This window comes from Diadema antillarum, unplaced genomic scaffold (genome assembly GCF_040938485.1).
Source record: "Diadema antillarum isolate AM-2024a unplaced genomic scaffold, OU_Dant_1.0 seq00000414_RagTag, whole genome shotgun sequence".
NCBI lineage: Eukaryota > Metazoa > Echinodermata > Echinoidea > Diadematoida > Diadematidae > Diadema > Diadema antillarum.
The window spans coordinates 263623-276602 of record NW_027271400.1 but is presented as its reverse complement, the minus strand read 5'-3'; the positions used below and the strand labels follow the sequence as shown (position 1 = coordinate 276602).

Below are 12980 nucleotides of genomic sequence, written 5' to 3'. Positions count from 1 at the left end.
CATGTAGCCAACAAAAAAAAAAAAAAAATGATTGCATCTTTTAGTGTAATCATTATAGAAATAAAGGGGGAGAAAGCAAAGGGCGGCCAGGACAGCCAAGATACGAAATGAGGTGATAAGATCTTTCTCCTTTTTTTTTCTTCATTCGTCTTTTTCTTGTTTTTTATCCAGTCTAATGAAGACCTGATCCTCAAAGACTTATAACGTGGGTGCATTCAGTGAAGCCAGGTTTCTTTTTCAACGTTGCCATCAAAATGATTGGTCTATCAGCCGCAAGTGGGCTGGGCTCTGCCAATGTCGCAGTACTCATAACGCATCGACGGGTCAGTTGTGTAACACCACGCCCAATCCCCCTCGGCAGGATTTCGGCAAAAGTTGTGGTCGCCCAGTCCAATGTTAGGGTAATCTTGTAATAGCGTGTGGGGATACGGTGTTTGCGATGTCCACTTCTGACAAGTCCTGCCATTTACAGTCTTGTTAGCAAAGCCCCTGTAGTCCATCGTAGTCCCGGTAGTCGTTGAAACATTCAATGCCGTCTTTATGTGAAAGAGGAAATGTACATAAAATTGATACATGAGGCAACGAATTTTTAAAGCTTTAATTTTCTTTTTCTGCCATGAATCCAACAAGATCTACATTTGAATTTTTCTTTTTCATTGTCACACCCATCAGACATTTTTTTTTTTTTTTGTCTATGGTTATATACTCTCCCCTTTTCCAAATTTCCAAATTGCTAAGGCCTTATATAACCTTTAATGTAGTCAGTATATAGTGTACAATATAAAATTAGATCATTGTCTCAAGGGAAAATCATCAATGAAAAGAAGAGATGAAAGAGAAGTGAGCAAAAACGACTTATCTACGCGGTGTTTCATAAGCGATATAGATATGAGAAGTTTCAAGTGTTGTGTTCGTTACGTTATTACCACGGAAAAAATTCTTGATGACCTGCATGTAGATCTTCAGTAACATTTTCTTTTTTAAATCGACAATATGAATACTGTGAATTCGAAATGATCAAGTTCCAATAACATAAGGAAAAACAATATTCTGTGACACACTTTCCATGAGAGATTCCCCATCATTAGTTAGTATGGAGTAGTATCTTCGCTAGTAATGCAACTGCTAATCAATGGTGAAGCAATAATGATAATAACAATAATAACAATAATAACGATAATACTAATATATTTATTATCATTATTGTCATTATCATTATTTTTATTATCATTATTATTATTATTATTTCAATCATCATTATTATCATCATGGCGTTTTATTTTCCGTAATCATTACAGAAGTGAAAGGGAAAAAAAGAAGGAAAAAAAAACACAGGCAGGGACCAATATGACAAGAAGAACTGAAGAAGTATCATTTTTTTTTTCGTATTCTGTTTCTTCTTCGACATCCCATCCTCTTTTTCTTCTTCCAGTACATTTCTCTTATCTGATAATCTAAAGAAGATCTAAACTTTAAGGAATAAGATTATAATATCAAGTGGACGATTTCACTAAAGGCAAGTTTCTTTCTTTATCAAAATCCTTAACACGTACGGTTTATAAAGCCGCAAGTAGGCTGGGCGCTGCCAATGTCGCAGTACTCATAACGCACCGACGGGTCAGTGGTGTAACACCACGCCCAGTCACCCCCGTCAGGATTTCGGCAAAAGTTGTGGTCGCCTAGTCCCTTGGTAGGGTGATCTTGTAACATCGTGTGCGTAACCGGCGTTTGCGATGTCCACTTCTGACAAGTCCTGTCATTTACAGTCCTGTTAACAGTGCCCCTGTAGTCCGCCGCCCACAGGTAGTCGGTAAAGCATTCAACACCCTCTTTATTTGACAGAGGGAACAGACATAGAATTAATACATGAAGCAACGAATTGTTAAAGCTTTAATCTTCTTTTTCTCCTGTGAATCCAACAAGTTCTATACAGTTGTATTTTTGTTTCTCATTGTCACACCCATTAGACATTTTTTAATGGCTATATACTCTCCCTTTTTCCAAAATTCCAAATTGCTAAGGCCGTATATAACCTTTAATGCATTCAGTATACAGTATATACATAAATGTTTTTAAGTTTATTCCTTTTGTTTGTTTATGTCATTGGTCATTGATCATTGATTGTGTGAGTCATGTTACTATAAATGTATTGTAATTTTATATTTTGTGTATATACAGGGCGGCATTGGAAAGCAGTTAGCAAACTGAATGTGCCTACTTCGTATTTTTTAAAGAAAACATGAACCAATAATAAATGAAATGAATAAAGAGAGTAAATGATAGATAGGAATATAGATTCGATAACGAATAGATGGATACAAATAATGCCCTGATTTGATCGAATTTGTAACTTCGAAAAATATAATGAATGAAAAACAGGACCCATGCCCCTTTTGGCGTGACAAGAAATCTATCAGTCTAATGTAGGTTTATTAATGACATTACGACGGTGTCAAATGAAATACTAAATAATTATTTGCACTCATTAAATTGTTTGAAAATCCAGATACAGCAAGTTGAGAAAGGAAAACGGAAAAAAGAATATTTTCGAAGTACAAGAATATTAGTCAAATTATTCTAAACTTTTCCATAGAAAAGTAAAGAAAGTGTAAAGAGAAAATCAACAAGGAAAAGAGACGAAGAAGAAGTGAGCAAGAACAACTTATCTACGCGTTTTTTTCATAATCAATGAAGACATGGGAAGTTTCAAATGTTGTATTCGTATAGTAATGTTGTTCGCTATTACCATGCCTGATAACCTGCATGTAGATGTTCAGTAAAATTTCTCTTTTACATATCAGATTGACGATACAAAATGATGCAAAATTCGAAATGATCAAGTTCGAATAACATAACGCATGACATCCCGTCATCTTTTTCTTCTTCCAATACATTTCCCTTATCTGATAGTCTAGTGAGGATCTGCACTTTAAGGACTTAATATCAAGTGAACGCTTTCACTAAAGACATTTTCTTTCATTAACACCCTCAACACGTACGGTTTATTAAGCCGCATGTAGGCTGGGCGCTGCCAATTTCGCAGTACTCGTAATTCACCAATGGGTCAGTGGTGTAACACCACGCCCAATTACCCCCGTCAGGATTTCGGCAAAAGTTGTGGTCGCCCAGTCCCTTGGTAGGGTGTGCTTGTAATTGCTGGTGATTGTGCGGCGTTTGCGATGTCCATTTCTGACAAGTCGTGCCGTTTCTAGTCTTGTTTACAGTACCCCTGTAGTCCACCGCCCTCAGAAAGTCGGTGAAACATTCAACGTCATCTTTATGTGAGAGTGAGTGTGAATGATAAAGATGCATGCATTAAAAAGCAGGCACCAATAAAGCGACTAAAACATGATAAAGGCACATTAGAATGCATAACCAATACATGGGTACAAAAACTACGCACTGAATTGGTCGAAATCGTAAATTTGGTAAATGTAATGAACTCCCAAAACAGTGCCCGATATCATCTCTGCTTGAAAGAAAACTACTGTGTTATTAATGATTTCTAATGACATAAAATATAATACTTACTTCTTATTTGTACTCAGCAAAATATTTTACTGCACTAATTGTTGTTCAATAAACAAGACAGATATGAAATAGCACGTTTTATCATTAGTAATTCTTCTTGTCCGTGAAGGGGGATGGCTAGTAACTGATAAGTGAGAACCAGTGGGAATGCTGGGGATGATTGTTCCAATCCTTGTGGGATTCATTTAAGAATACATTATATATGTATTGTTGTGTGAAAATTATTTGCTTCGGAATGCTCTCATAATCAGGTAATGTGCAATTTAATGTTTCCAGGTTTAAATAGCATCATGCCTGTACAGTGATCGGGAAACATTCACCTGACACTACTTAAATATGAGACCATTCTGAAGCAAATAATTTTCACACAACAATAGACATAATTATAATGTACTCTTAAAAGGATTGGAACAATCATCCCCAGCATTCCCACTGATTCCCACTGATCAGTTACTAGCCATCCCCTTTAAAGCCACAGATGGGTATTAAACAGGGTTGATCAGACACTGTTTTGTCGAGATGCCCTCTCATCTTGGGTGAAACTTCCTTATGAGCTTGAAATATAAAAAATGCAAATATCACATACATTATTGAATTGATTCAAAGTAAACAAGTGTGAGAAATTAAAAGAAAACTTTTTATTTATCACAGGAGCAAATTTTTAGTCCCATAACACAAAAAAAAACATTTGTTCCTCATAGTCATAATGTAAAGTAAACTTGAAAATGGTGGTAAAACACACACACTTTGATCCATCGTTTTATAGGAATAACAGAATTATAAGATCTTTTATGATTATCATAAAGGATCTTATAATCCGTATTAGTTGTAAAAGCGTCATTTACTATTTGGCTCTTCTAGAAGGTAGGTTTCACACAGCCTTCCGGTGAACGTGGAATTGCAGACACACGCAAAGCCTGATGGGAGTTCTTCACATATGCCAGTGTTCTTACAGGGTGCCGAGGCACAATCTGTATGTAAGTAAAATGTTAACGTCAAAACACCTATACGTCACAATAATGATGCAAACTTTTTTGGTTTGTTTGTTTGTTTATTTTCCCGCATTTGATGCAGGTTGTTCCGGTTTTTATGTTTGTTCTTGTGTTTGTTTTCTGCTTTCGTGTTGTGTGTTTTTGCCGTATTTCTTTATTGTTCAACATCTTACAGAGATGCCAAGTCTGGTCAGGAATATCAATATTCATAATAATAATTTACTTCTCATAGTCCTTAAAAATACAGAAGTATACAGTATTTCCAATAATTGTCTTATTCCAGTATTAAGATACTCAAAAACCTCCCTGAATATCTAAGAATGATAAGTAATTTGAAAGCTTTTGAAAAAAAAAAGTAGATTATGTTTGTTTTTGTGGATTTCTATTATGTTTAAGTTAATTTGTCTGAATTTACGTGAACCTGTTTGTGTCACCCTCTTTTGTAGCGTTTGTGGCTAGTGGTTATGTCAATACTTTCTTTATTCTTGGCATCTAGTTTCTTTTGTGTCGCAATGTATTTTGTTATGTTATGCTAGTTTTATTGATAATTTGCATTGATTGATTTGTTAACTGTTTTGTTACTGTTGTTGTTGTTGTAACACTGTATTCACGGCCTCTCTGAAAAACAGCCTTACCTGTTTAAACAAAATAAAACAGAAGAGAAAAGTAATGACCATACTTTTACAATTCACTGTACCTCAGGGTTGAAAACGAGAAGGAAATAGAGAAAACTGATAAAACCTATCAGGAGAAGAACTTACGGTTACAGCTCGTTTTTCCGAAGGTTCCTTATTCGAATTTCATTTTCGGATTTACGAATCTCAGGAATAACAAACATTCGGAATAACGCCACAAATGTTCGGATTAACGAATTCTTTTTCATTTTCGGATTAACGAATTCTTTTTCATTTTCGGATTAACGAACCTCAATGTATAAGGAATTTGTGTGTTTCGGATTAACGAGCCTTCGGAATAACCAACCTTTGGGATAATGAACAGCACCCGAACTTACGTGGGCAGATAATCTAACCCAAAATGCCCATTGCAAGAGCAGATCGTACTTCTAAGACATAAAGTTAAATAAAAAGTAAATTATGATATTAATGAAGAGAAGAAAACATGCTCGCATTGCTTGTATTTACAGTTTACCAACAAATGGAAAGGACATATTTTTTTGTTCGATTACTAAAAGTCTATAAATTTATATAGTGTGAAGTTCCAGTAATTTTTCCTTAAACATGCCACGTCATTTCAGTTGCCAGGTGTCACATTGGCTTAACCTGCAAGAACCTATGTCCTCACCTGGGATTTGACATTTATATTGCTTAAATGCAGTTAAGTCGATGACGGATGTGCTGAAAGAGAGCATGGTTTGTCCGAGTACTGGCTTTGCGATACCCCGTATCGTTACCCATTCTCCCTCGGCGTTCATGTATGTTTGGAGTGGGCACTGCAGATTAGGCTGACAATCACCGGCTGGTGACAGTGTTTGAGTTGCAGCTGTCATAAGGTTGAATTTGAACAGTCAGTTATATATTGGAGACTTCCAACTTCTTAATCTTTCTGTCTGTCTGTCTATACCTATCTCTTTTATCCATCTGCACCTCCTTATGACTATTCATTATCGATTTATCTGCGAAATGAAGCTCTAAATGGCACTAAGAGGTCAACACGTAGTTACATTATAAAGTATTTATTACACTTTCTCAAACATTTCAAAGAGAGATGTTTCGTATCGCATTCCCATCTAACTTGGTTATTTCTTCGATGACGTTTTGTTTTTCCAGCTCAAGAAATAAGTCAAAATCAAGATTTTAATGTGAATTAATTTCTTCTATTTTGATACATTTCAACACACTGGTCAGACGCAACTGCCTCAGACCAGCCCCTCCCTTTTCAATATATTATGTATACATGTATATATAGATTTCTTGCAGAGAAAGCAGAAGCTCAGTCTGGAATACTTAAATATACAAACGCACACACACACACACACACACACACACACACACATTATATATATATATATATATATATATATATATATATGTGTGTGTGTGTGTGTGTGTGCGTGTGTGTGTTATACTATGTACCGTATACATATATATATATATATATATATATACATGTATATATCATTTATGACTTTATTCAAGTTCAACAAAGTGTGAGAATGACAAAAGAACCAGGTCCACCGTTTCATTCAAAACGAATGGCAGGTTTAGACATGTACATGGGTACAAAACAACAATATCAGAGTTTACATTACTGCAACTCATATCACACATAAAATATCAAATATTACCGGTGATCAATCAATAAGAAATCAATGCATATACTATCTCTGCATTGCAATAACAACAGTGGTATAATCCTCTTTCACGGTATTGATACAATAATCCGCGTTAAATATGATGAAATAATACAAACATCAGGATATATACATAAGCCTTATCATCATCATCACCATCATCTCATCAAATCTTCACCAACGTAGATCTTTATTTGGCTCTGTGCCCCATATCCCCCTTATTATAATAATCAAAACCCATCTTTACCACTATATTATGAACCATATATATATACATATATATATATATATATATATATATATATATATACATATATATATATATATATACATGCAAGGTATAGACAATCTAACAAAATGCAACTATGTTGTCATCATCTTACCTGTAAAGCCAATCAAGGTAATAACAACGAGCATGACCATCTGAAATTTAAGAGTACACAGAGAATGCATATTTCAACAAGTTTTATTGCACATGCTCCACAACATAGAAGCACGGACGTTGCTACTTGCGTGATTCCATTTATGGCTGATCAAAACCATTCATGCACAGTGATTGGCGAGTTAGATTAAGTGTTTAATGCATAGGTAATATATGCACACCATGTGTATGGCGTTGCTATAGACAATTCGGGTGAAGTCAAGGTAATATTGAAGTCAGGGTAATTAATCAACGGCTAGACAGATGTCTCTGAAGGATAAACCAGTAACCAAGGTTTCATCACGAACAATTAAAAAAAAAGGTCGTGCGTACCCTTTCTCACCCCTTCGAATAGCATTTGATGTACATTTGATGATCGAGTGATTATGAGAACAGAAAGTCAGCCAAACTGACTTCCTACAAGATGCAGTGAATGATAAAAAGTTCGGCTTCAAAAATGACCAGGAGCATTTGTACTTTTTTATAATTTTCGTGTTCCCCCTACCCATAAATTAACAATAGACATATCTAAATTGGGATGAACTTAAGATATGTTGCCTTTAAGGTGAACTGTATGGAAATTTCCTCATATATGACCCCGTTCAATTTGAACACTAACGATTTAAATATCCAATCATTTCATGTTTCACTTAGTCAAAGTGTATTAGGCTACGATACTCGGCATTAGGTGTGGAATGCCTCCAGCTTCCTTCTTTTTGGGCCTTTATTGTTCAATATCAATTCAATATAGGCCTAAATGATATCACAACTCTACTGGAAATTACTCAGTGTCCCACACTGTGAGAAACACATGTGTGAACACAATGTGTGAACACAATGTGAACACAATGTGAACACACTGCAAAACCTCTCCACAAATATTTCGAGCATTTTAAAAGTGTGAACATATTGTTAATCATCGATTTATAGTGTGACACAGAACATTATCATATGAATATAACTCTGTTGAAACCAGACCACAGTGTCAAATTATCACTGTTAAATTCGAGCGTTTTCACATACAAGTAGTCGACCATGTGACCGTATTGTGAACATTGCTGTGGAACAGTGTGTTAGTCCAGGAGGGAAATTCTTCTCATCTCTGATTTTATTTCAACTTTTTGATGATGATACGTACATGTTTTCATCCAACCGTGATATAGACACCCTTACTAATCATTTGAATCGTAACTTGTTACAAATACCGCTGTGTTGAAATTCAAACAAATTATCTTTGAATGTAAATAAGAAAATTTTGTTCATTTCAGAAAAGGTGACTCGCAGGATATAAATGATAATGTATCAGTTCATATGTTTTCCCTTTCCTAGGTATGACGATCGATTCTTACAGTTGTTAACGGAAAACGAACATATAGCCTGATTGCAAAGAACTCTATCAAGGAACATCGATGTACTTTACATTTTTGGAAAAAATATTATTTTCAAATGATTCCTGATTATTTTATTCAATTCTATGATTCTGCCACACATATTGTATTCAAATATTGTGTGGGGAAACTATTGTAGCACTAAACTGAATCCATTAAATTTACTTCAATAGCGTGCACTAATATAGCATCATTACTACTTTTGCCTATATTTATCTCATATATAGCTTTATTTCATTGCTTATTAAAATACTTTAAAGATTCAAGACATTTACATTCTTTCAATATCACAAAATGACTTCCTTCATCATTCCACAGTATATTTCACATAAAGGGATTGTATAGTATTGGCGGAGATGAGAACTTTTTTGTGAGATACGAAGAAACCACCTGTGAAATAGCACAAAGCAAACCATTTTTAAGGGGAATTCAAAACTGGAATTGCTGAGACATCCAAAAACAAAGTAAAACAAAGCGATCCTAATAAAAGGTTGGTCCCACTCTTTATAAGAATGCTATTTTTTGGATATCTCAGCCATTTCAAAACTGATTTTCATCGAATAAACGTTGAATCGCTTTTGGAATTACATGCTCTTTCATATTTCATAAGCGGTTTCTCATTATCTCACCAAAAATATTAGGAACCTGAAGTTAGGTTTCAACCAAAACTATACGCTCCCTTTAAACTCTAGTGTCCACACATATCTAACTCTCCGTTTGAAAGACTATCACCTTGTGAACTCCAAAACTGTTCTAGCTCAGAAATCAGAGGCCTTACATTACATGACATTACATGACATTATCCGAAGCATTGCACTTTACTTTTTTAAAGGCCCATCCAAGGAAGTATCTGTCATCAAAATATGTACCCAGTTAACACACTTTTTCTTGACATACTTATTTCATTTTTATTCGAGTATTAGTTAGCTTTGAACGGATTCGATTTAACCGTTCTCTTCGGTCCTTCTCTTTGTCAATAATTATACAAGGGTATATAAATACTATCATCCTTAATACGCATTAAAACACTTTCATTTGTACGCACAACACACCGTCACTTTCAGATAATAACTCGATACGTAGTTTATGATTCTGCATCGTTCTTGTAACAAATACGCAACCGTTATCCCTTAGGAATACTTGCAATGTATAACAGTAAATTTGATTATGTGTGTGGGTTTAATGGTGTTGTAATGTAATTGTATATGATAAGGCTTCATCCCGTCATCCAGCTTTGCTTATGATGACTGGCCCCTGTTTTGAATTTTCCCCTTTTCAATTCAATCAGTGTGCATTATAATGTTGCTTTCTGTTGTTATCATTGACAATTCCTGTATTGATTTGTATGTTTTTACTTTTTTCTCGCATAATCTGTGGCAATTGGTACTGAATTGTCATTGTACTTGGAAAACAGATAATGCAGAGATTAACCAAACCAAATCGAAAAACCAATCGTAATAATTGAAATATTCGCTTAAGAAAAAAATACATTTAAACATGGACTATCTTTTATATGTTAGGGAGGCTACTCCTATTTTTTTGTTTTGTTTTCTACACTGTAAAAACATCGGTGTTAGATCTAACACCACGGGTGTTAAATCTAACACCGATCAAACTTCAATAAAGGACCACACCCACAGGTGTTGAAAATGCACTGTGATGGTGTTGAAAAGTGTTCACCTGACACTTCGTGGTGTTAATTTGACACTGTACCTGGTGTTATTTTAACACTGTACTGGTGTTAATTCAAAAATGACACCACATGGTGGTGATTTGATATTTGTTGGTGTCAGTATCAATGGTTTAACACCCGTCCAGCTTCAATAAGAGACCACACCAGCTGGTGTTACTTTGGTGTAAATTTATTTTCACATTTTTTCAAAAATCTAGTATTTTAATGTAAAATTCTTGATCGTCTTGTTTAGATTAAAAATCAACAAGAAGTGCAGTTACTAGGAAACTCTTCAAAAAACAGTTTAAAATTTGGAAATGACACCCGGAGGTGTTGATTTAACACCATAAATGAGCACCGAAAATTTAACACCAGCTCGGTGTTCACTATCTAACACCGGACTTTTTGCAGTGTACATAAAACAGAGGACATACCAACATAGGTTTTATTACAATTATGAAATAATAACTCAGATTTTTCGAACAATATGAATAAATTGCTCTGTCCGCTAAAAACAAAGACAAAAGAGGAATTCTATTTCACAAAACACAAATAGATGGGTACACAAATGTCATAACTATTCAGTTTAAAATATTTCGAGCATTACCTTTCGTGAAAAGAGGTTAAGTACAGGCAAGATATTTGGCGTGACATACTATTATAACAGCTTTCTTCTGCAGACTAAATGTGATCATATCATAATGTAACTGATGTGTTTGCACAAGCAATCTTGCTAAATTGTAGTTGACTTGACATAATTCCTTTGCAAATCATAATTAAGATATCTTGTGGAAATCATCCTAATTTATGATCTCGACATGTCGACACGATTTGCGGTTTTATTATAATCTAAATAGTTTTGTTTATGCCATAATAATGAGATCATGTGGTCAGGATATTTCAGAATTCCAATGCAAAAGAAATGAACACTATTTTCAAAGACTTGATTTTTAAGTAACGTCATCATCAAATAGAAACAAAAAATGTATTTTGGTCACCTTCGGCTCTTCAAACTCACCTTAAGGGTCGAACCCATGACTGTTCATCTAGATGGTCGACCTATCCTTCCTAGTGAGAATGAGGAAAAAGGATTTTCGCAATCCGTCGATGTCTTCTGATCCACAGAGAGAAGCAGTGGAAACGGCACCCTGGGAGACCAAGAGGAATGGAAGCGAGGCTCGCAGCGGTGATATCTCTTGCTGCCTCCCCACCGATTCTAGGGCAATAGTCGAACTGTTTCACTTTGATATTACTTAGGGTTCTTTATCATTTATCTACTAATTTATCTACTTTGGGGTGACGCTCAATCCCGGTTAAAAAGAGCTTAACACAGACTCTCTGTGTCGATATTTTTTTTTTCGGGGGGAGGGGGGGGGGGGGAATTCCTCCCAAAGCCTAAGAACCTACTTTGCCAATTAATACGGAAAGACACTTACGAATAGTAATACCTTTGATAACCAGTGGTAACGAGTAGATTACCATTATGCCGAGTGTCTAATAAAACTGCACACTCCGCTGGCAAGAAGGGCCGTCAGCGCACGTATTAACAAATAATTGCATTAGGAAATAATTAGGTTGATTAGGATAATCAAATTGAAATACGAATGACGATATCTATAAGATCGTACTTCTAGGCCTATCCCCCCCCAAAAAAAAACAAAAAAAAACGTGAAACAAAACAAATGTATATGTAATATATATATATATATATATATATATATATATATAATATGATTACATATATATATATATATATATATATATATATATATAGGCACCACTTAGATTTTCAACTTTCTGCCCCAAAAGGATTTACGCACATAAAGGATTGAAGACTTGGTCCTTTGGGCAGTCGAGTTTAATTTTTTCTGACTGATCCACTATGATAATTATCTCCGTGGCCGACCGAAGCATATTTTCATGCGAAAGGAGCAGGTTCAATTCCCGGCCGAGCACCAAGTTTTCAGCGAGTACACTTTTTTGCGCAAAAGGAGAAACAATAAAAAGAACAGTAATTTCAACGCTACACGCTGCTTTGTCTTTTCTCGTATCTCACATTTTAAAAATCTTTATGTAATATATATGTTCCGATTTCTAGCAGAATCACATCATAATATAGGTTTTCCCGGCCAATTTCGCACTTCTGTCGGTCCTTTTGAAAGAATGTTTATTAAATTTAGCCAAAGCCCTCATTATCGCACAGTCTGTCTTTCAAATTTGCAGCTTGTGCTTTTGATTTAACATTTCGATCAATGAAATTTGCACATGTGGCTTTCGAATTCTTAAAAAGGGCATTCAAACTTGTTGGTACTCTGGAAGACTCAATAAGCACATTGAAAAAAAAAACTGTTGCCAAAATCTCTAAAATAAATAACGAAATTATGAAATGAAATGATGCTTACAAAACAATAACTATAATGAAAAAAAACCCCACATAAACATGTGAGATAAATTGACTGCAAAAGATGTTAAATTGGATACCAAAATATTGATTCGAATGAACGCGCGCAGCATATACGTGATTACGTGACCATATCATTCTAAATTGAATGAACGAATAACGAAATGGTGCTCGTTTTGCGAATATGAATTGTAAAAGTTTTAATTAGAATGAGGTTAAAGGTAATTTGAATTTGAATGAAGTGAGTGAAATATCGAACATATC

At 34.9% G+C, this 12980-nt stretch overlaps 1 protein-coding gene across 1 annotated transcript; it reads right to left on the bottom strand.

Moving 5' to 3' along the window:
* Positions 1-266: 266 nt before the first annotated feature.
* LOC139732356 (plasminogen-like) lies at positions 267-11351 on the bottom strand. The gene is made up of 5 exons (XM_071643223.1): positions 11334-11351; positions 7218-7257; positions 3093-3275; positions 1612-1829; positions 267-536 (listed from the first exon to the last, which is right to left on the bottom strand). Exons 1-5 carry the CDS (start codon positions 11349-11351, stop codon positions 267-269), a joined length of 729 nt encoding a protein of 242 aa, XP_071499324.1.
* Between the last annotated feature and the right edge of the window lie 1629 nt (positions 11352-12980).